The 22,945-nt window shown below is 31.8% G+C and overlaps 1 protein-coding gene across 1 annotated transcript in view; it reads left to right on the top strand.

The window, feature by feature from the left end:
• LOC111634530 (adenomatous polyposis coli protein-like) overlaps positions 1–21,393 on the top strand; it is a 93,722-nt gene extending 72,329 nt beyond the window's left edge. Inside the window, exons 9-11 of the mRNA XM_023379326.1 lie at positions 4,042–5,080; positions 16,424–19,274; positions 19,356–21,393. Coding sequence (XP_023235094.1) covers positions 4,042–5,080; positions 16,424–19,274; positions 19,356–19,938 — 4,473 coding nt within the window. The 3' untranslated portion in view covers positions 19,939–21,393. The remainder of the gene's footprint in view (positions 1–4,041; positions 5,081–16,423; positions 19,275–19,355) is intronic.
• The last annotated feature ends 1,552 nt before the right edge of the window (positions 21,394–22,945 follow it).

Raw genomic sequence — 22,945 nt, 5'->3', positions numbered from 1 at the left:
TGCTATATAATAAACACACCAAACAATATGCCAAATTCTTGGGCTATGTAAAGGCTATAATGAAATATTAGAAATTAAATAATTTGACTAGAGGTAGGCAGTTATGCTGCATCTCGTGTTAAATTTAATAATTATAAATAAATAATTATTAATTTAGACATTTTTGAAATTTAATTTGGAATTGGTCATTAAATTTAATACAAGATGGCAGCTTAACTACCTCTAGTCAAATTAATTAATTTTTAATATTTAATTATAGCCTTGCTTTGTTATTCTTAGAGAAGAAATGGCATTTCTTATCTCTTTGAATGTGAATAATCTGCAATTATCATAGTATTGTCTTGTTGCAAAATTCTCTTCAAGCTTTCATTCTGGTAACATTTATACTCTTTTTATACTCCTTAAGTAATTTTTGTACTTATCACAAATTTTTTGCTTGGTTTCCTTGTCTAACATCCTTAGATACCGCTTTCTTGTTTTGTTAATTATTTTTTTTTGTTTTTCTAGTTCATTGTCCACCAATGGTATTTTCCTTTTGTTTGCAGCAAAATGCAGGCTTGGTTGCCTGCATTTTGGATGTCTTTAGTCATGTGTTCAACAAAGATATCAATGTCTTGTTTTGTATTAATATGTGGAAAGTCATGATTTATCCAGTTTTTATTAAATTAGTAACAAAAGAGGTCCCAGTTTGTCTGTTTTATGCTTACCTGGGCATTCTTATTGATGATATTTGTATGTTTTATTTGTGTAAAGATAAACCTACGGTCACATGTCGAAGTACATAATAACGTTTTGCAATTCTCTACTATTTGCACCAGTTCTGTTGACACCAGACAAACATCTGTCCAGCCTCTAGCATGTGGTGTGAAAAAGTCTGATGGTCATTAACCGAGACTAAACCAAACTCTTCCATCGAGTTAGTTACCAGCCGGCCCCTGTTATTCTCCTGTACATTAAACCAAACTCTGATTTGGCGTTTAAATCTCCAGCAACAATCACATTTCACTATCCACTTTTCTTAGTACCTTCTCAAGTTTATTAACACCCTTCTCATTGTTTATATTTGGTGATAGGTAGGCATTTATTACATATATAAGGGGATTCTGATGTATAATGGCGGTTGTAATTATCTTGGAAGAAAGGAGTAGAATAAGTGCTACATCTATCTGATTATTGTTCATCCCTATACAGCTTTTTGGAGTACTGCCATTATTTTTATAAAGGATTTGTCAATTTCCAAGCCTCACTATTGAGTTTTTCACTGTATATGGCTCTTGAATTAAAATTGAATCAGCTTTAAGTTTGTTAGCTTTATACATCATTAAAGAACTTGAAGCTTTTCCTCTTTGTGCATTAATATGTAAAATATTAAGGCCTACATCAGAATTGTTGTGATGGTCTTTATCTTGCCTATTATGATTTATGTTAGTTGGAGTGTTATTTAGAGTTTGATTACAATCCATAATCAATTCTGTCAATCATTTGAATCTTTAACTTTACTAATATCGGACATTGGCTGCTGAGTGTGTTGTGATTTGTTGACCTTTTTCTATCTGGTGATAGGTTTCTATTAGCTTTTTTGCAATTTGTGCAAAATGGTAATTGACAATCCTTATGTCGGTGGCCCTTAGAACAATGACTGCATTTTTGTTCTTATCTGCAGTCACGTGCAAGGTGGTTGAATTTACAACATTGATAGCATCGCATGACTGGTATAAAATCATCAACACATATATTGGTCCACGACATTGAAATATGCCGATGAGCTATTAAGATATTACAGATTTTTGGTGTTACTGATAAAACAGCATGTCAACAATTTTCCTTTTCTTTTCCTCTCCTTAATATTGTACTAATTTTGCTTGCATCTCTGACACTGTTGCTGTCCATTCCTTCCATATGTTGTTCTGTTTTATCATTACTTCTATAATTTCCTTATAAGTTAAATTTAAAATTAATACGTTAAAAATTAATAACTTTATGGTCTAACATTAGACTATGTACAAGGTAGTTTATAATTAAGTTGCCTTACTTAGACCTGTATAGAGCTCGTTCTCATTGACGTATTTTGATGAAACTTGGTATATACGTTATATGGACGATGGGGAAAATGAAAATGCAAAAAAAAATATTTAGTTCAAATTTCTACTACTAGGTGAAAAAATGGCACGCGAAAAACAAGAAACACAAAATGGAAATACGCAAAAAGTTTTTATTCACAACATTTGTTCAATGTGCAATCCATTTGCATCAATTGTGTATTCAAAACACCTTACAGCTTGTTCAACAGTAGTCCGATAGATTTGTCAAGGAATTGCAGCAACATGGCATGTTATGCTTGTTTTCAATTCAGGCAGAGTCCATATGCTTCCTCTATAGACACAGTCTTTCAGATATCCCAACAACTGTAAGTCATAGGGATTCAAGTCTGGAGAATGAGAAGGCCAGGCATTTGGAAAACTCGAAATTACCCAATCATCTTCAAATTTGTCATGAAGCAGTTCATTCACTTGTCAGGTAATATTTAGTGTTGCCTCATCTTGCATTAAGACATTAGTCTCTAAACATCCTCATTCTTGTAAAGCAGGAATGACGTGATGCAGCAGAAGTTTGCAGTAACTGGCACATGACACAGAACACCTTTTAGGGTCTTGTGGTGTGATCTCCTCAAAGAAAAATGAGCCAAAAATGAAGTCAGAAGTGAAACCACACTAAATGGTCATGTAAGCAGTGTTCAAAGGCTGTTCATGCACAACATCAGGTCTTACAGTATCCTATATGCAACAGTTCTGAGTATTCACTACTCCATGTAGGGTGAAATGCACCTCGTCTGACCACAAAATGTTTCATGGCCATGCATTGTGAATGGCTATTCTGGCCAGAAACTGGTAAACAAACTCTGTGCACTGTTCTGGATCTTAAGGGTAGCTTTTGCAACATGTGGATCTTGTATGGAAACCACTGTAAAATGGATTGCATAATTCAAACTTATAGACCAAGGAAGAGACAAATCACATGACACCACTTGAGCACTCACCGAAGAATGTTTGCTCTGTCAATCACAGCAATGGCGACTTACTCCACAGTTTCATTTGAAATCCTTTTCCAACCTCTTCCTGGCAATACACCCAACTCTCTAGTCTCTTCAAATTTGTTAATCATTTTCCTCAAGCCATACCCCAATATAGGCCCTATTCACAAGCCTTTCAAGCATCAATATTATCGCAGTGCAGCCGAACCATTACTGCCATTCTGATAAAACAACTTTACCAGTAAAGCACAATCTTTCTTCTGTAAAGGCATGATAAAGAATAGCATCAACTACTGGCTTTTTAAAAGGTTTCTAATTTGCATAACATCTATTGCATGCACCATTTTTTCACCTAGTGGTAGAAATTTAAACTAAATTTTTTTTTTGCATTTTCTTTTTCCCTTGGTCTATATAATGTATATACCAAGTTTCATCAAAATATCTCAAAGAAATGAGCTCTATCAGGTCTGAGTAGAGCAACTTTAATTATAACCACCCTGTATTTGTTAAACTACAAAACTGCATTTTGAATGTTTGAACAGTAGTGTTTTGTTTTTTTCTTTTTTCATTAAAGATATTTAATGAAAGATGAAATCAGTTGTTAATCAAAAGATATCTGCTTATACATATGAAACAAATACATATGAAATCACTTCTGAATTCTTGTATGCTTTCTTGTCATATAATATAGGAATTTTTTAATGGAAGTATTACACTTGAAAACTGATAAAGTAAGGAAAGTTTCTGAAGAAATGCTGGAATTTCAAGATAGATTTATAAGCAAATCTGAAAGTCACTACCATGTATTAGAATATATATATAGAAAGGTGGATCAATAAATAATCAGTCAAAACAACAAGGATATTGCTCTGGCTGGTTATTTTTTGATCTGCCCTTATATTTATATATTAAAATACAAATGGCACAAAATGGTTGTTTTCTTAATTAATAAAACTTTTTATTTTGTTAAATTATTTATAAAATAAAATAATTGCTTTATTTTCTAATAGGAATTTAGTCCAGTTGGTGAAGATGAAAAATCAGATTTGTCTGAAGCTGAATCAACTGAAAATGATATGCTTGCTGCTTGCATCAATTCTGGAATGCCAAATAATAGTAGTTACCATAATGGACATAACAACAGTAAATTGAGATCTAAATTAAATAATCTTGGCAATATTTCTAGACAATTAAGAACAAGCAACTTGCCATCGAAATCTAACAATGTTAAACTTAATCAGCCTGTTTTGAATATTAGTAAACCTATAATTTATTCTAATATTCCTACTGCAAATTCAAATTTGAATCTTCATGCAGGCAGCTTTGGTGACGATAGTTTAAAAATATACAAAACAGAAGATACTCCATCCAATTTATCACATGCCACATCTTTAAGTGATTTAAGTAATGTTTCTTGTACAGAAAGTAATAGAGATGTAGAGGTTTCAAAATCAAATCGTGATACATGTTCTGATAGCAGTTCACTTTGTGATGAAAATGATAATCTTCTCTTGCAATGTATTCAATCAGGAATGCCTCAGTCAAAAAAGAAATCAAAAGAAATTGACCATTGTGGAAGAAGTTCAGTACCAGATGTTCCATTTAAATCAAAATTACCATTTTTGAACTACAGGAAACAATCTGATCCAAATTCTTTAAAACAGAATGTTTTGAATTCGCCTACAGAATTTAAATCAAATACTTTTGCACATCATAAAACATTTGCAAATCAGAAATCTGTAATGAACAATTGCTGCTTACTAAATCAAACTTGGAAAAATAATAATGATGAAAAACATGCAAAATCATCTCAAACCAGAATTCATCAAAGGTCACATTCTGTTACATCAGTTCAGTCATTATCAAATCAAGGAGACACTTGTACTTTTAATTCTCTCTCACAATCAGATTCTCCAAAAGTTTATGAAGTTGAAGGAACACCTGTTAATTTTTCTTGTAATGATTCTTTAAGTTCTCTTAGCTGTGAAGAAGAGAGTGATGTAAAGAAAGAGCACAAATTTAAAAGAAAAAATTTAGATTATTGTAGTAGTAAGTATTAAATATTTTTAATAATTTTTGTATAGACTAGATATAACCTAAGTGCAATCTTTGTTTTAATTAAATCATTTAAAATTTCCATGAAAATATAGATGGTCTCAAAATCTTCCTCATGATTATTATACAATATTATATAAGATATTTCATTTAAATAATGACAATAAATTTCTAATAAAAGTCAATTGAATTTATTTTATTTTATTTGTATTGTAATTTATAAGAACTTTTTGTATACCAGTGATTTTTCTATTTATTATTATGTAGTTCTGGAAAACATGAAAGATAGTACAGCTGTCCCTTGATAATCCGACAGGTATGGGACCAAAGGGGTGTCGGATTACCGAAAGTGATTACATATTTGGCATTGTTTTGCTAGCAATAGCCTACAATATTCGCTACTCCAATTGTTCAAACAGAACTGCTCACGGAAAACACACGAAATGTGTGTCATTGTGTAAGAATTGGTTGGGGAGATTCATGTCGCGACATGCTTCTGTGAAAGCAGACACGTAACGGGGATGAGAGGTGCATCAGACTACTGAGCATGTTGGATTACAAAACATTGGACTATGAAGGGACAGCTGTATTGGATAATTATCAAAAGATAATTATCCAATACAGCTGTCCCTTCATAGTCCAATGTTTTGTAATCCAATATGGAAATAAGCAGTTCAGTTAGTTAATTAAAAATTAACTAACTGAACTGCTTATTTCCATTTAGAAATGTCAAGGATATTTTTGAAATGAGCTGTATATTTGTTGTTTGTTAATATGTATATGTATATTGTGTGTTTGCATGCATATAAAATGTCAAATTTCCTGATTTTTTTATCTGTACTAATCATAAATTATATTTGGTTTTAAACATCCCTTTTTAAAAATTTTCTTTGAAGTATTTCTTATATGGACAGTAAGTTGACTACACAATTTCATCCCCTGTTTTTTGGTCAAATATTGATATTATTTTAAAAAATTTAATTTCAAATTTTAAAGTATTTCCTATAATCAAGTGTTTTTGAAATTATTTAACTATTTGATATATGAAACTTAGTACAAACAAATACAGACATTGTGAGAGTTTTTCTACAAAAGAAACATCACAGTTACATAAAGCAGTAAATCTAGCAGACTCAAATAAAGTTCCATTAAACTTACATTCATATCATATAGACATGACACAACATATAAAAAGCATAGGCACCATCAAGCATTCGTGGGCTCAAAAGGCACTCCACAGAAGGCATCCTTATGACCTGGCCCAGGATTTTGTTGACAAAACTGCGTCAAACAGCTGGTTAGATCGGGGAGGCCTCTTTGGAGAGATGGAAGGGTTTATGATTGCCATACAGGATATAAATACTAAAAACTATAGAAAACACATACTGAAAGATACAACACTCACAAATGACACATACAGAAAATGTCACATCATGCCAGAAACTATGCAGTACATCACTTCTGGTTGCAAGCTCTTGGCAAAGACAGATTATTTACATTTATTTATTTATTTTATTATGCATACTGGATACACTCCTTGATGCAGGGAGCAAAACCATCTCCCAAAGAACAACACTTAGATACAATGAACATAAGATCACAAACAGATTATACAATAATAAATTAAATAAATAACAATTTAGATATAAATTAAATATTTAAAAATCAAATTCAATAATTAGTTAAAGATTAAAGTTAAAGTTTGGGAGCATCTGTCAATAAAACAAAAAAAACCTATAAATAATAATAAAACAACCAAAAAACCAAAAATAAGCAAATTGCTTACCTATAAGAAAGAAATAAGTTAATAACGAAGATACAGCAGTGACAGATGCTCCCAAACAACACCAGCAACAAGGCTAAATTTATAGTAGAGGAATCACACCCCCTAAAACAAAAGATCAATAGATTTTCTTAGAAAACAAAACACTTTAAATTGATAACATGGTACCGATATAATTTTAAGAAATAAAGACCTGGTAAGAACTTCACAACTGAAAATTTCTGCACGTAGCACTTTATGACGCCCACATTTAGCCAAAATTTGTCAGGCATCCACAATTTCTTTCTCAACACAAAAGTGACATTTAAATCCTTATATCAACAATTATATATGCTATTATTTATTTTTTCATTAATATTATATAAAAAATTATCAAAAATGTTAACAAGGAGAAGAGACCAGTCCATTAAATTCAAATTATCATTAATAAGATTAATACCATGATTATTACATGTATCAATAAAATGACGTGTCCAGTCTATAGACTTTTTACCAAGTATAAATTTCAAGCAAACCTTACTCAGACGATAATCATCAAGGTTAGAAATTCTAGTAATCCAATTTCTTATCCTACTAAATATTATAAATTTTATAGGAGTCAAGGCACATTACATCATAATTAAGTACCCTGGTGTACAACGCGGTAAATAAAATAAGTTTTTAATGAATTCAGTCTGTATACCATTGCCTTTGGACAAATTAAAACCCCAAATCTCTGAAGCATATAACAAAGAGGGCAACACCACAGTTTTCATTAAACGTAAATAATCAGTCAGATTACGTAATTTGGCAGACCTCCCTAACTGAATAATTTTATTCATCAATAATCTAGTATGAGTTCTCTTATTAATGTAATGCATACGGAATAAACCATTAGACAAAAATGTAACACCCAAATATTTATAATTAGAGACAACTTGAATTCGAGAACCCTTAAACCACCATTTATCCACCCTCGCACTCTTACCTCCTCTTTGAAAAACAACAATCTTAGACTTATTCGGATTCAATTTCAAACCATTTTCATCTAAATAAACTGCCAATTTATCAATCAATCTTTGAAGTCCAACCATAGAATCAGATAAAATTACAATATCATCTGCATAAGCCAATATTTTAATCTGAAAACCACTTATTTCTGTACCATCTTCAGAAGAATTAATAATTCCAAAGAGATCATTCAAAAAATTACTAAACAAAATTGGGCTCAAAATGCAGCCCTGCTTAACGCCAGTCTCAGAGAACATTAACGGCGAACAGTTACCTCCAACTCTTACCATAAGCAAGGAGTTTTCATACAGAGCAACGAGTAAAGACACAAATTTATAACTAAAACCATAACACAACATCTTTAACCACAGCAAATTCCTACAAACTATCAAAGGCAGAAGATAAATCAACAAAAAAATGCATACACTTTCCTATGTTTCCGTAAAAAAGTTTTCTGAATAATCGTGTACAAAACAAAAATATTATCCAATGTAGAATAATTAGCCCGAAATTCTGCCTGATTTTCATGCAATATATTTTTAACTTCTAACTATCCAGTCAGTCTTTTATACAAAATAGTACAAAACAATTTAGAAACACATGATGATAGCCAGATGCCTCTATAATTACCAGGAACATCCTTCCTACCATTCTTAAAAATCAGAATTAAAATACTCATCTTCCAAGACTCTGGTATTATCCCAGTATCAAAAATTTTTGAGAAAAGACTCAAAAGATTTGGTATCAGTGTCTCAAAATTCCAGAATTTCATTGGGATCCCGTCAGAATCTGGGGCTTTATTTGGTTTATACCTCCTCAGAGCAAAGTTAAGCTCACTTATAGAAAATTTATGGTCCAAAAGTTTATCATACCAATTCCTACAATAATTAAAAATCGAAATATCTGCAAAATAAAGGTCCAAGGAACCAAATAAATTGAAAAAATGATGAAACCAATCATCAATAGGAATAAAGCTGAAATTACAAGACTTAGCCTGCTTAACATGTTGAAAATAGTTTCAAAAAGTCTGTTATCTTTCCTAAAACAATTCTGAATTTTACCAGCAAATAATTTTTTTTTTTCGCAATGCACAACTGCTTCGCTAAACTTCGTAACATAACAAAATGCAAACAATCATTAGAATCATTACTCTTCCTAAAACATCTCTAGGCTCTATTCCTATCACTAATTAACATCCTACAGTCCAAATAGAACCACGAAAAAGAATTCTTATAAATATGTCTCCTGATATTAAATCCACACTTACAGGCCAAACTGAAAAGACAATTACTCAAGTCTTCCATTGAATCAAACTTATTCGTGGTACATATTTCCTCCATAGCCAACCTTAATTCATCCTTTCTAGATTCGTCCCAAAATAACTTATTAATCCTCTGCCTCTTTTCTAAAGAGACCGATCTTTTATTGCCACATGCCAGTCGTAAAATCAAAGGGTTGTGATCGGAATCCAAAAATTGATCCATTGTAAGACAGAGAACATCTTTCCAAACTAACGGAGAAACTATGACCAAATCAATAACAGAACAACCACGATTAGAAATAAAAGAATATTCACCCGCTTCATCACCTAAACATCTCCCATTAACAATAATCATATTTAAATCATCACATAAATGAAGCAACTTTCTACCACAAGAATCAATCACCAAGTCTTTCGAATTCCTACGCAAAGGACAAACAATACCAAAAGAATTGCAAAATGCATCAGAAATTATATTTTCCAATCCAATTCTAGGATTAAAATTGCCGGTAGTTAATACGTTCCTATTATCTAATATTAAACCAGTTAAAGTATCAAAAATAGACTGCCAGTCATTTTCCCTAAAATAAACAAAACATACCAAAATATTACCAAGTTCAGCACCAAATTTAACAAGTATTAGAAAAGCATCTTGATAAACAACAACACAGGGAAAAGAGGATCTTATTGCTAATAACCAGCCTGCACAGTAACGACCTTTCATGTGTAACTTAAAAGCCTTTCCAAAGTGGAGATTGTAACCTTGCAAACAATCAGTTACATCCGAATTTCTATTAGTAGAAGCATACCAGGTTTCAGAAAGAAATACAATATCATATTGCAATAAATACTTCCAAAAAAACTCAGGTTTATTAAATAAACCGGCACAATTCCAAATCAAAAATGAAGTACCCCTATCCGGTAGTTGCTAGGATGAAACAGGCTTAACCTGGTCACAATCAACATCGTAAAAGTACTTCATTCCATCAATAATAATTTTATCATAAACTATTTTTACCATTTGCGCTCCAGAAAAGTTTTGATTGTCTACCAAAATCCTGAAGCTTAAATCTAATATTTCTCACTCTAGGAGAGAAGTCATCATTTACATAAACTCCATCCGGTTTTAACTCCAGAACTCATTTCTTAAAGTACATTTTTTCATAATAATCAACAAAAGTACAAATAATTAATCTAGGGGAATTGGCTTTTTTCTTTCCCACTCTCATTGCCATACTGATTTTAATGTCGGGCATCTGTAAAACTCTTGTAGCAAATTTAACTATTTTCTCTTTTGTTTCTAGAGAAGATTCATCCCGAACATCCTCCAAACTGAAAATGACAACATTATTTATTTGTTGTTGATTATCCAAAAAATCAAGTTCACAAGTAATATCATTAAACTTTTTCGTAACATTACTTTGATCACTTAAACTACAGTTTTTATCGGCCAATTTTTCTAATGTTTCTAATCTATTATCTAAGTCAGCCAAACCTTTGTCCAAATTTTTTTAACCATTCTGATACATAATTTAACCTAGAAATAAGTTCATCGACCTTAGAATTCATGGAGAAATGTAAACGCAACAGAACACGTATACCCTCTTTGAGGTTAAAATCTTCTCCTTCCAGAAGGTATGCAAATTCTTTTTCTTCGCAACTCCTCAAAGATTTCGTTTTACTACTAATCTCTGCTTCCCTGAAGCTCGGTGAATACGACTTTCTTTTCAGATTAACTGCCATAATAGTAAAGACTTATCTATAAAAATGAAATAAATTAATAACGAAGATACAACACTGACAGATGCTCCCAAACAACACCAGCAACAAAGCTAAATTTATAGTAGAGGAATCACGCCCCCTGGTAAAAACTTCACAACTGAAAATTCCTGCACGTAGCACTAAGACGTCCACATTTAGCCAAAATATGCCAGGCATTCACAACTTCTTTCTCAACACAAAAGTCACACGATTCTCTTGAATAATTATTTTAAAAATTTAATGAATTACACCTAGCCTATAAAAAAGAAATAAGTTAATAATGAAGATACAGCACTGACAGATGCTCCCCCAGATTATTTACATAGACATATTCAAGTAGCAAATATTTATAAAAATAAAAAAAATAGACACCAAGAGCTTTCAAAGAAACACAAATTATTAGACATCCACAAACCATACTACAAATACATTCCACAGACAGTATTGGAAAAACAACATGCACAAAATGTACTACAACAGCCATAATCAGAGATAAAACAATTTATCATAACAGACCAGACATCACACTCATTGACAAACAATAAAATTACATAAATTATTGACATATCCATTCTAAACACTCACAATGTACAAAACATATGCACTGAAAAAAAATCACCAAGTACACAGAACTTGTCTAGGAAATAAGGCATCTGTGGAGGATGGATAGGAGGCTTATTGTACCTGCCATTCTCTCCTGTACAGGTGTGATACCACACACTACAAAAAGCCTGGGAACATTACAGTTGAATAGAAACATATACATCATGCTGTAGAAGGCCATTATATTGAATACATCTCATATTGTTAGGAAATTCCTGAATACAGATGCACACACTGATACATTTATTCAGAGGTGGTCAACTTTTGTGTACATAAGATCTACTTTTTATCTTAAAAATGTGTTGCAATCAACTTGTTGTCATAGGCGTAGTCTAAGTGGCAAGGGGGAAGTGTGAAATACATACTATGAGGGGGCTTCAAAAAGTTCATGGAAAAAGGATAGTATGAAAAAACTATTTCAGTTATGATGATTATTTTTCAACATATGCTCCATTAAGGTCGATACACTAATGCAAACGTTGATACCAGTCTTTAAGTCCATCTGAGTAGAACTGAGGGTCTTGTGATCTGAACCATGTCAGAGCAGCTCTCTTTACATCTTCGACTGATGGAAAATTGGTGCCTTTCAATGATTTTTTCTACTTTAGAAACAAAAAGAAGTCGGATGGGGCTAAATCAGGGCTGTAAGGGGGATGTCGGATGATTTCCCATCGAAATTCACGTAGCACAGCTCTTGTTTGCCGAGCACTGTGAGCAGGTGAATTGTCATGGTGGAAGAGGACGCGTTTATGCAGCTTTCCAGGGCGTTTTTCCAAGATTCTTTTGGACAGTTTTCTCAAAATGCCTTCATAATAAGCAGATGTAATTGTCTTCTTGTTCTCGAGGAAGTCAACTAGCAAAATCCCCTCTGCATCCCAGAAGACAGTGGCCATGACCTTTCCTCTTGAACATTCAGATTTTGCTTTGATTGGTCCACTTCCACTCTGGGGCAGCCACTGCTTTGATTGAATTTTGTTCTCGGGATCGTACTGGTAGAGCCATGTTTCATCCCCTGTCACAATTCTTTGCAGAAAAGCTTCAGAGTCCCCATCCCACTTGTTCAAAATTTCCATTGAAAGATCTGCCCTTGTTTGCTGCTGATCTGGGCGCAACAGCCTTGGGACCCATCTAGCGGAAAGCTTGCTTAGTCCCAAACTCTCCACAAGAATTTTGTGTGCAGAACCCAGAGAGATGTTGAGTGTATCTGCTACCGATTCAGTGGTTATTCGTCTATCCTTTTTTATCAAGTCACCGACAGCATCAATGTTTTCCTCACAAACTGACATTGTTGGCTTGCCACTGTGGGGCTCATCTTCAACCTTGGTTTTTCCACTTCTGAAGTGACTTATCCATTTGTAGGTTGTTGACTTCTTTTGGGCATTATCACCACAAACTTGTTCCAGAGCGTCAATGATTTGTTTATTCTTTTAACCAAGTTTTACCATGAACTTTATGTTTGTTCTGGTCTCGATTTTGTTGGATTTCATGTTGCTTGAATGATGCCTGACTTTCAACTGGCAGCGCTGTGTTCTTACCTGCATTTAAGGGTTTATGTTTGAACATGTTATAACACATTAGTACAAGAATGTTCAGATGCATTAAAATCAAAATCCTTCCAAACAATTTTTAGTTACGGACTTTTTCCATGAACTTTTTGAAGCACCCTCGTATGTTTAGATACATAAGAAAAGCCACAATTTAATTTAAAACATGAAGAAAAGGTACTTACATTTTAAACAGAAGAAAAATTGAAACTGAATGTTGTCACTTTCAGGTACCACCACTTCACCCTTCCTCTCACTACCGTGTCACGACTCCTTTCTTTTTTTCGGTTTTACGACCCTTTGTCTACATTTCTTATTCCCCTTTTACAACTGTATGCAAATGGATTGTACGTGGACTGACAAAACTGCATCTGAGGGATGATGCGGAGGTCCGATATCACTAAAGTTGTGTTTGTGCACTACGTTCGTGCATTGTGTTCAGTTACAAGTGTTCGGACATTAAGTCAAGACATTGCAAGTGATCAACCAAAATTGGCTTTGCGGTCGATTTGTTGGCCACCCCTGCATTTATTTAATTTTTGTTTTATTTTGGTTGCTATGCCTTGACTCTGGTCTGGCATAATACACAGCAACCGTTGTCAACCGAGTATAACTCACTGCACCCAACATAATAATAATACAATGTGTTTTAAAGTAGCACCATCTGTGGAGAAAGAAAAACCACACAAACTCACAAATAGACTTTCATTGCTATATTGATAATGTGATTTTATTTAAAAATTTTTGAGGTTAGTATTGTTCAATTAATAAGTAAGATGCGATTAGATCACTTTATTCAGCATATCTCAAATAATAATCTTTCCATAATATTTCCATTCTACTGAAATCAATCATAAACTTAAAAANGTCTGGATTACTGAAAGTGATTACATATTTGGCATTGTTTTGCTAGCAATAGCCTACAATATTCGCTACTCCAATTGTTCAAACAGAACTGCTCACGGAAAACACACGAAATGTGTGTCATTGTGTAAGAATTGGTTGGGGAGATTCATGTCGCGACATGCTTCTGTGAAAGCAGACACGTAACGGGGATGAGAGGTGCATCAGACTACTGAGCATGTTGGATTACAAAACATTGGACTATGAAGGGACAGCTGTATTGGATAATTATCCAATACAGCTGTCCCTTCATAGTCCAATGTTTTGTAATCCAATATGGAAATAAGCAGTTCAGTTAGTTAATTAAAAATTAACTAACTGAACTGCTTATTTCCATTTAGAAATGTCAAGGATATTTTTGAAATGAGCTGTATATTTGTTGTTTGTTAATATGTATATGTATATTGTGTGTTTGCATGCATATAAAATGTCAAATTTCCTGATTTTTTTATCTGTACTAATCATAAATTATATTTGGTTTTAAACATCCCTTTTTAAAAATTTTCTTTGAAGTATTTCTTATATGGACAGTAAGTTGACTACACAATTTCATCCCCTGTTTTTTGGTCAAATATTGATATTATTTTAAAAAATTTAATTTCAAATTTTAAAGTATTTCCTATAATCAAGTGTTTTTGAAATTATTTAACTATTTGATATATGAAACTTAGTACAAACAAATACAGACATTGTGAGAGTTTTTCTACAAAAGAAACATCACAGTTACATAAAGCAGTAAATCTAGCAGACTCAAATAAAGTTCCATTAAACTTACATTCATATCATATAGACATGACACAACATATAAAAAGCATAGGCACCATCAAGCATTCGTGGGCTCAAAAGGCACTCCACAGAAGGCATCCTTATGACCTGGCCCAGGATTTTGTTGACAAAACTGCGTCAAACAGCTGGTTAGATCGGGGAGGCCTCTTTGGAGAGATGGAAGGGTTTATGATTGCCATACAGGATATAAATACTAAAAACTATAGAAAACACATACTGAAAGATACAACACTCACAAATGACACATACAGAAAATGTCACATCATGCCAGAAACTATGCAGTACATCACTTCTGGTTGCAAGCTCTTGGCAAAGACAGATTATTTACATTTATTTATTTATTTTATTATGCATACTGGATACACTCCTTGATGCAGGGAGCAAAACCATCTCCCAAAGAACAACACTTAGATACAATGAACATAAGATCACAAACAGATTATACAATAATAAATTAAATNACACTCCTTGATGCAGGGAGCAAAACCATCTCCCAAAGAACAACACTTAGATACAATGAACATAAGATCACAAACAGATTATACAATAATAAATTAAATAAATAACAATTTAGATATAAATTAAAGATTTAAAAGTCAAATGTAATAATTAGTTAAAGTTTAAAGTTAAAGCTTGGGAGCATCTGTCAATAAAATTCAAAAAAACCAATAAATAAAAATAAAACAACCAAAAATAAGCAAATTGATTACCTATAAAAAAGAAATAAGTTAATAACGAAGATACAGCACTGACAGATGCTCCCAAACAACACCAGCAATAAAGCTAAATTTATAGTAGAGGAATCATGCCCCCTGGTAAGAACTTTACAACCGAAAATTTCTGCAAGTAGCACTTTAAGATGCCCACATTTAGCCAAAATATGCCAGGCATCCACAATTTCTTTTTCAACACAAAAGTCACACGATTCTCTNCCACAATTTAATTTAAAACATGAAGAAAAGGTACTTACATTTTAAACAGAAGAAAAATTGAAACTGAATGTTGTCACTTTCAGGTACCACCACTTCACCCTTCCTCTCACTACCGTGTCACGACTCCTTTCTTTTTTTCGGTTTTACGACCCTTTGTCTACATTTCTTATTCCCCTTTTACAACTGTATGCAAATGGATTGTACGTGGACTGACAAAACTGCATCTGAGGGATGATGCGGAGGTCCGATATCACTAAAGTTGTGTTTGTGCACTACGTTCGTGCATTGTGTTCAGTTACAAGTGTTCGGACATTAAGTCAAGACATTGCAAGTGATCAACCAAAATTGGCTTTGCGGTCGATTTGTTGGCCACCCCTGCATTTATTTAATTTTTGTTTTATTTTGGTTGCTATGCCTTGACTCTGGTCTGGCATAATACACAGCAACCGTTGTCAACCGAGTATAACTCACTGCACCCAACATAATAATAATACAATGTGTTTTAAAGTAGCACCATCTGTGGAGAAAGAAAAACCACACAAACTCACAAATAGACTTTCATTGCTATATTGATAATGTGATTTTATTTCAAAATTTTTGAGGTTAGTATTGTTCAATTAATAAGTAAGATGCGATTAGATCACTTTATTCAGCATATCTCAAATAATAATCTTTCCATAATATTTCCATTCTACTGAAATCAATCATAAACTTAAAAAAACATTTAAGTTAAATTCTTTTTTTATATTAAAATAAAAGTTTTTATATTTACAGGAAAAAATGAGAAAGTTTTGAAAAATGAATCTTGGTTGTCAAGTCCTACACAAATAGCGTGTCTACATTCTTCAATACCCGAAAAGTGCATTCAAACTTATTCTGAACAAAAAATAACAAAAAATCATCATCAAAATGAAGCACAAACTTATTCTTCAACTCTAAATCAAGAAAAACAGCAAAATTCATTAGATGTGAATGATGTAAAAGGAGCAACAGCAAATTTTTCCAGGAACAATTCCTTAAGTTCTCTTAGTGTGGATTCAACAGATGAACCATCTTCATCAGAACAAGCTCTTTTGGAAGAATGTATTAATATTGGTATGCCTAAAGATAAATCAGTGAAAGAAAAGCATGGTAAAAATAAATCTAAACAAGGGAATTTGCATTCCAAATTACCTGTAAGAGAAAGTAGTGATCAAATGTATAAAAGCAGTAAGCAAAAAAAAACAGAAGATAATATTAATAGAGGATCTGCATCTTTAGCAAGAGGTACAACGTTCTCAGAAATAAATGAGAAAAATGAAGAGAAAGGAATGGAAGATGAGAGAACAAAAGAGAAGCAAAAATATACAAACTTTGATTCTTTCAATAAATATCCATCGTCAGAAATTCAGAAAAAAAATGTAGAAACAAGCTTTATCGTCCTAACCCAAGAAGAAAACATAGATAGTGGAATTAATGAAAATATTACTGAAAAATATGAAGAATCAGATCATAATACACATTCATCTCCCAAAAAGCATCACAATATTGAAAAAACTGATGAATGTAGTGAAACCTCAAACAGTAATCATGTTTCTTTAAGCACATCAACAGTAATAAAACTAGAGGCTCAAAAAGTAGGAGCAGCAATTGAAGAACTTGTTGAAGATATGACCCAAAGCAGTATTAGTTGCACTTCTGATATTGAAAATGTTAATCCACCATCAGTAATGGATTTAAATATTAGTTTATCTAGCAACAGCATGTCTGAATGGTTTCCAAATAAATTAGATTCAGCTAAAAGGAATAACAGTAAAAGATTATTTAATAATACTCGAAAACATATTCCCGAATCTGTGAGACGTGCTTTGGCAGGGAATTTTGATGTAATGAAAATAAGTTCAAATTCAGACATTTTATGCAATATCAAGCCACCTTCAGCAATGGGATCAATAGAAAATCTTAGCTTAAAAAGTAGTTGTACTTCAGATTTACTTGAAAATGTAAATCCTCCATCTCTAATGGATGATGTATCCATGATAGGAAGTAGTATAAGTTTAAACAGTGTAAGTTCTGATATTCTAGAGAATCGTTCTCACAGTACTAACAATGTTAAAGATCATACAAATGATATTTATGATCGATTAAATGCTGCTGCAGCAATGGTTGAAATATATTCAAGAGAATATACTTCTTTACATAATGGTAGTGTCAAAAGTTCTCACAGTTCAGATATGATTGAACATATTAAACCACCTTCAATGACACACAATATAACTGAAGTTACAATTGAAGATGCAACAGAATTAGCATCTGATACTTTAGAATCAGATACTGAATTAGGTGAAGATTTACCCTGTGATGATGATACTGGTTCTGAAACATTAAAAGCACCCAATATTCCACCGTTGACTAAAGATGAAATATATGAAGGCAGTACTGAAAATTTAATGAGTTCATTCATTGATACAGATACTTTGGAATTCGAAAAAGATGAATGCAATAGCAATAATATAGAAATGCCTTTACCAAATATGAATATTACAGCTGAACAAATGAAAGTGCTTCAAGAAAATGCTCAATTAGTTGTCACAACTTTAAATGAAATTCAGATGTCTGGTTCTTCAGAAAGTGATCCAGATGCTGTCAATAGTAATGAAATGATTGAAGATGAAACCTTATCTTTAGTATCAGATGAATCTGATGATCCTTCTCAAACTGAAGAGATTGAAACAATATCAGAACAATATGTTTCTAAAATGACTTCAAATAACATTGAAAATTCTGAGATAGTTCCTACAAGTACAGATAAATTGAAAGTTTTAAAAACCAAACCTATATCACCAAATGCCTCATCTAATGTTGCAAGACTGTCATTTAGTTCTCAAAAAAATAGTAATACTAGTAATGATCCAATTCTTCCTTTAGAAAAATCTCAAAAGCCAATAAATGAGCTTTCTAAAGATGAAGTAATAAAAGAAGAGGAGAAAACTAAAAGTGAAGATCAAAGTTGTCGACCAAAATCATTAATTAAACAAGGAACTTTTACCAAAGATAAACCAGAATCCAATACAAAAAGAATATCTAATATTTTACATTCTAAAATCAAAGAAAATAAAATTGCAATTAATGATGATAATCAACAAACAGTTAAGATCAACTCTGTAAATAAAATACATGAGAAAAAGATTCCTGTAGGACAAACTAGGATTAGTTATTTGGCACGACCTTCCGGAATACAAAATGCACCCACTAGAACTTATGAACTTAAAAACACTTATAAAAGTTTGCAACAATCAACTGCAAATCAGAGTGTTGTTAATACAAAAGATAAGCCAGACTCTTCCAGAAGCCAGAGTCCTAATTTATTGAATAATGCTAATCATAACGGATCATTAGACAATTGTTCAACCAGTAATGTCAGTTTATCTTCTGCATCGTCATCTAGTACTCTTCCTGATAAAAGTCGTGGAAGTGTCAAGAAAGAAGTAGGCAGTAAAGTTGCTTCTATTTGGAAAAGTAAAAAATGTTCCAGAACTTATTCATCAGTTTCAACATCCAATAAGAAACCAGCTGTGTCTTCTCCAGCTACACAAACAACTGGTAACTATCAATATCAATCAAGAAAATCAGTGTCATCAAACAGGTAATTAAAATAACATGTTTTATCTACTTAAAAGTTAATGTAAATTCAAATATTTACACATTTAATATTTCATTTTTACAGGTTACAGTCACCAGTTCCTCATATTCCATCTCCACGTGAAGGTTTAAGTCGAAGCTCCACTTACGAAAAATTATCAACAAATGAAGAGAAAACTGAATGTTCTGCAGAGAAGACAACTGTAAATATTTTAAAAAGTAGAACCAAATGTTCTTTCAGTTGGAATAAAGGTGAACAAGGAAAACATTTAGGCGAAACTAGCAAAACAAGAACAAATACTAATGTATCAACTTGCAAATCTGAACAAGATTTTTCTAAAGATTCCTTTAAAATTCAGCAAGGTTCACCACAAGGGTCCAAAACAAAAATATCTGGAAATCAATGCAAGATTCAAAATTCTTTGCATTATAATCATTCCATTTCAAAAATGAATAAAAATGAAAGCAAACCAGTATCTGCTGTAGTTAGTCCATTTAATTATAATCCATCAGCCATAAATTCTAAGTCTAAAAGTGATGTGCCAAGTAAATCTATGATACCTGCACCAAAAAAGAGTACTGGTGTTCGTAATGCAGTTGGTGGAATTCGCACAGAAGAAAACGAAGGGAAACGGGTACGAAGAACTTGCCTTGTAACCATGGTGTGAAATTAAACTCTTTCCACATTTTTAAAGTGGTGCTGAAACTTCAAAGAATTCCATATTTTAAGTAAATTATAAAATAAGACTATTTATTGTTATGGTTGGACAACATAAAAAAACCATGTATGTGTGTCTGTCTGTGTTTCTGTGTAACTGCTCACAGTGAACTGAACATGTAATAAGAGTGCTCCACAAAGAACTATAAGTTTTGTTTTTTCAACAAAGAAAAAGGAAATCAATGGATTGTGCGTATGAAAATTTCAATACTCAAATTTTTCAAGAAAATGGATGAATAGAAAAATTATTGTGTGTGTTGTTTATTATTATTATTATTAATTATTATTATTATTATTAGTATATTTTTTGTTTAAAAGTTCAAAGCATTAATAGTGTGCCTGAATAGATAATATTCATTTGCTTGATAATTTTCCAACAAAGTATATATTTATATACAGTATGTTATTTTTAACTTCTTATGTTAGATGTTAAAAATTCTTCCATAGTTGTATGCAAATTATTCATACAATTAGATATTGACTTCTCCCTCATATTTCTAAATACATAAATTATTACTATCTGTTAATGAATATTGTCCTGTAAAAATATTTTTATTTTATATTTTTATTTTATTTGACAAATGTCATTGTGATTGTAAAAATTACTATTTTATGTATATGTCTTATTTAGGATAAAATGTATGAGAACTAGCATAGAAAATTTATCAAATGCATTTATCTTTAAAATCATTTCAGATTTACCTTTAACAATGAACGTGAAATAATAAGTTAAATTCTTTAATATTTGTATGTGATATTCAGCTTTATAAAATTTGACATGAAATAGTTTGCAATAATAATTTAAATTTCAAGATAATTTTTTAGATTTTTCCAACAATACAATATACCATACAATATTAATGAGAAGAATATATAAGAAAACAAATCTGTCCATTTAATATCAGAAATTTTCTGCTAATTATCAATATATATTATATATATGTATATATATATACATACACATATAGAAAACTGTATCAACATAAATTTCAAATCTGAATAAAATCTTACGTCTTAGTAACTAAGGAATACTTTCTTAATTTTGTATTATAAAATCGGTATGAGCAGTAAGTTCATATATCACGAATTATTTACTGTATCAATGAAACATAGAAACATTAATATAATTTGAAGTTATTTAGAAGAAGAAAGTTTCATTATGTTAATATTTCCATCTATTATAATTATTATTTAACAAATTATCATTGTTTTGAAAGAAAATTGTAATATAATCCAATCATCAACAGTTCAGCAGTTCCAAATAATCCAAGCCTCAAATTCAGTCAATCAGTATTTATATATGAAATGTCTAGTTAATAAAAAATAAATGTATGTGCACTATTATATAATTGTTTTTGTGATTTGTGTGTTGTTTTCATGTTTCAGAATTATTAATTTACAAATATTTTCGACAAAAGAAAATTATAGAAAATTGCTATTTTTATTTCTGTGAAGAATAAACTTTAATAAAAATATATGTAACTAATTGTGAAGTATTTTGTATATAAATCTTTATTATTATTATGTTTTATTTATAGAAAATTTATTTCCCTAAATTTATGCATTTTTTTTTTCTTTTTTAGAATTATTCAAATAGATTTTCTCTGCTTAATATCTTGAAAAATATATTCCATAGTCAAATGTAACAAAATTGTATGCTCAGGGAAGACTAATTTAATAAATTATTTCATTTACGATTATTGAGATGTAACACGGCATTTTTTTATTTGAATTTAGTTTTTAATGTTTNGACATAATAAAGTCTCTCGAGTCTCCGTAGATATAACAAACACAGAAATAAATAACACAAAATAAATTGTAGCTATGTGTGGATTCCGCGCGACACATCCGAACATGTAAGCTGAACAATAGTGTGGGGGGTGAGTGATCAAGGGTTGCGTGGCGCTCAAACAAAAGACGAATCGACAAGATTTGAAAATCGCGTAACTCCGGGTTCACGTAAGTCGGGGTATTACTGTACATCGCCGAAACAGTTAAGGCGTAAGTCTGCCGCTCTGGGGAACACAGGATCGATCTGGACAGTTGAAAGGACGACCCCAAAAATTTCCTGGTTTATCTCCGATATGTTGGGGTTTGTCCCTCACTCCATTGTGGACTTGGCCGAGTTCACAATGACATGGAAAAGGCTTTTATTTGTGCTCACGGGGCGGAAAGTCCAAAAATAAAAAAGAAATTCAAATGTATCGCACTACATAATAAACATTCTTAGGACATAGTCTTTCCCCTGGAATCTTAAAAGGCAGGGGAGATAATTTTTTGTTAGAAAACTGAAATAATCGTAACAGTATTTATCGTACATAATTAACAAATAAATATGAGAATCTACGCACAAATAACAGTAAATATACAAATAAAATGAAGTTTTTAGATAAATAATCACAGAATAAAACTTACCAGGGGAGAGATCACTTCACTCATTCACAACTGTACCCACAGAGTAATGTTACCGAAATCACTGACAAAATGACTGCGTGGTTAGCTCGCTTGATGCTTGCTGCTAACTTCATGTCCAATGAAATGCGTTCAAGATCACAATTTCCCGCGACAAAGTAAACAAACATCGTTTTTTGACAAATACAAAATGCCAGGGGACGAGACGCGAAAAATGCGGGACAAATTAGATGTAAATATTTTTTTATGAAAAAGAAATATTACGTAATTTTACTTGTTAGATTACAATAATTTACTTATCCTATTTTATTAAAATGAATGATTTTGATATTTTAATAGATTTCTATGTATTTAAAATTACTGATACACGAACAGAATCGGTTAGGGGACAGGCCAGGGGAGATATGTTTTTCATGTTTGAAGTACTATTGTGACTAAATTAAGTATATTTAAGTAATGAATTTAAGTGACCATAAAGAAGATGGTGAGTTTTGAGAGATAATAACATTATTTCAAACAAATTTTTGAAAAAAATGTGATTTTTT

This window comes from Centruroides sculpturatus, unplaced genomic scaffold, assembly GCF_000671375.1.
Source record: "Centruroides sculpturatus isolate CEXI.00-Female unplaced genomic scaffold, Cexi_2.0 scaffold901, whole genome shotgun sequence".
Lineage (NCBI taxonomy): Eukaryota > Metazoa > Arthropoda > Arachnida > Scorpiones > Buthidae > Centruroides > Centruroides sculpturatus.
This window is presented reverse-complemented; position numbering and strand designations above follow the sequence as displayed.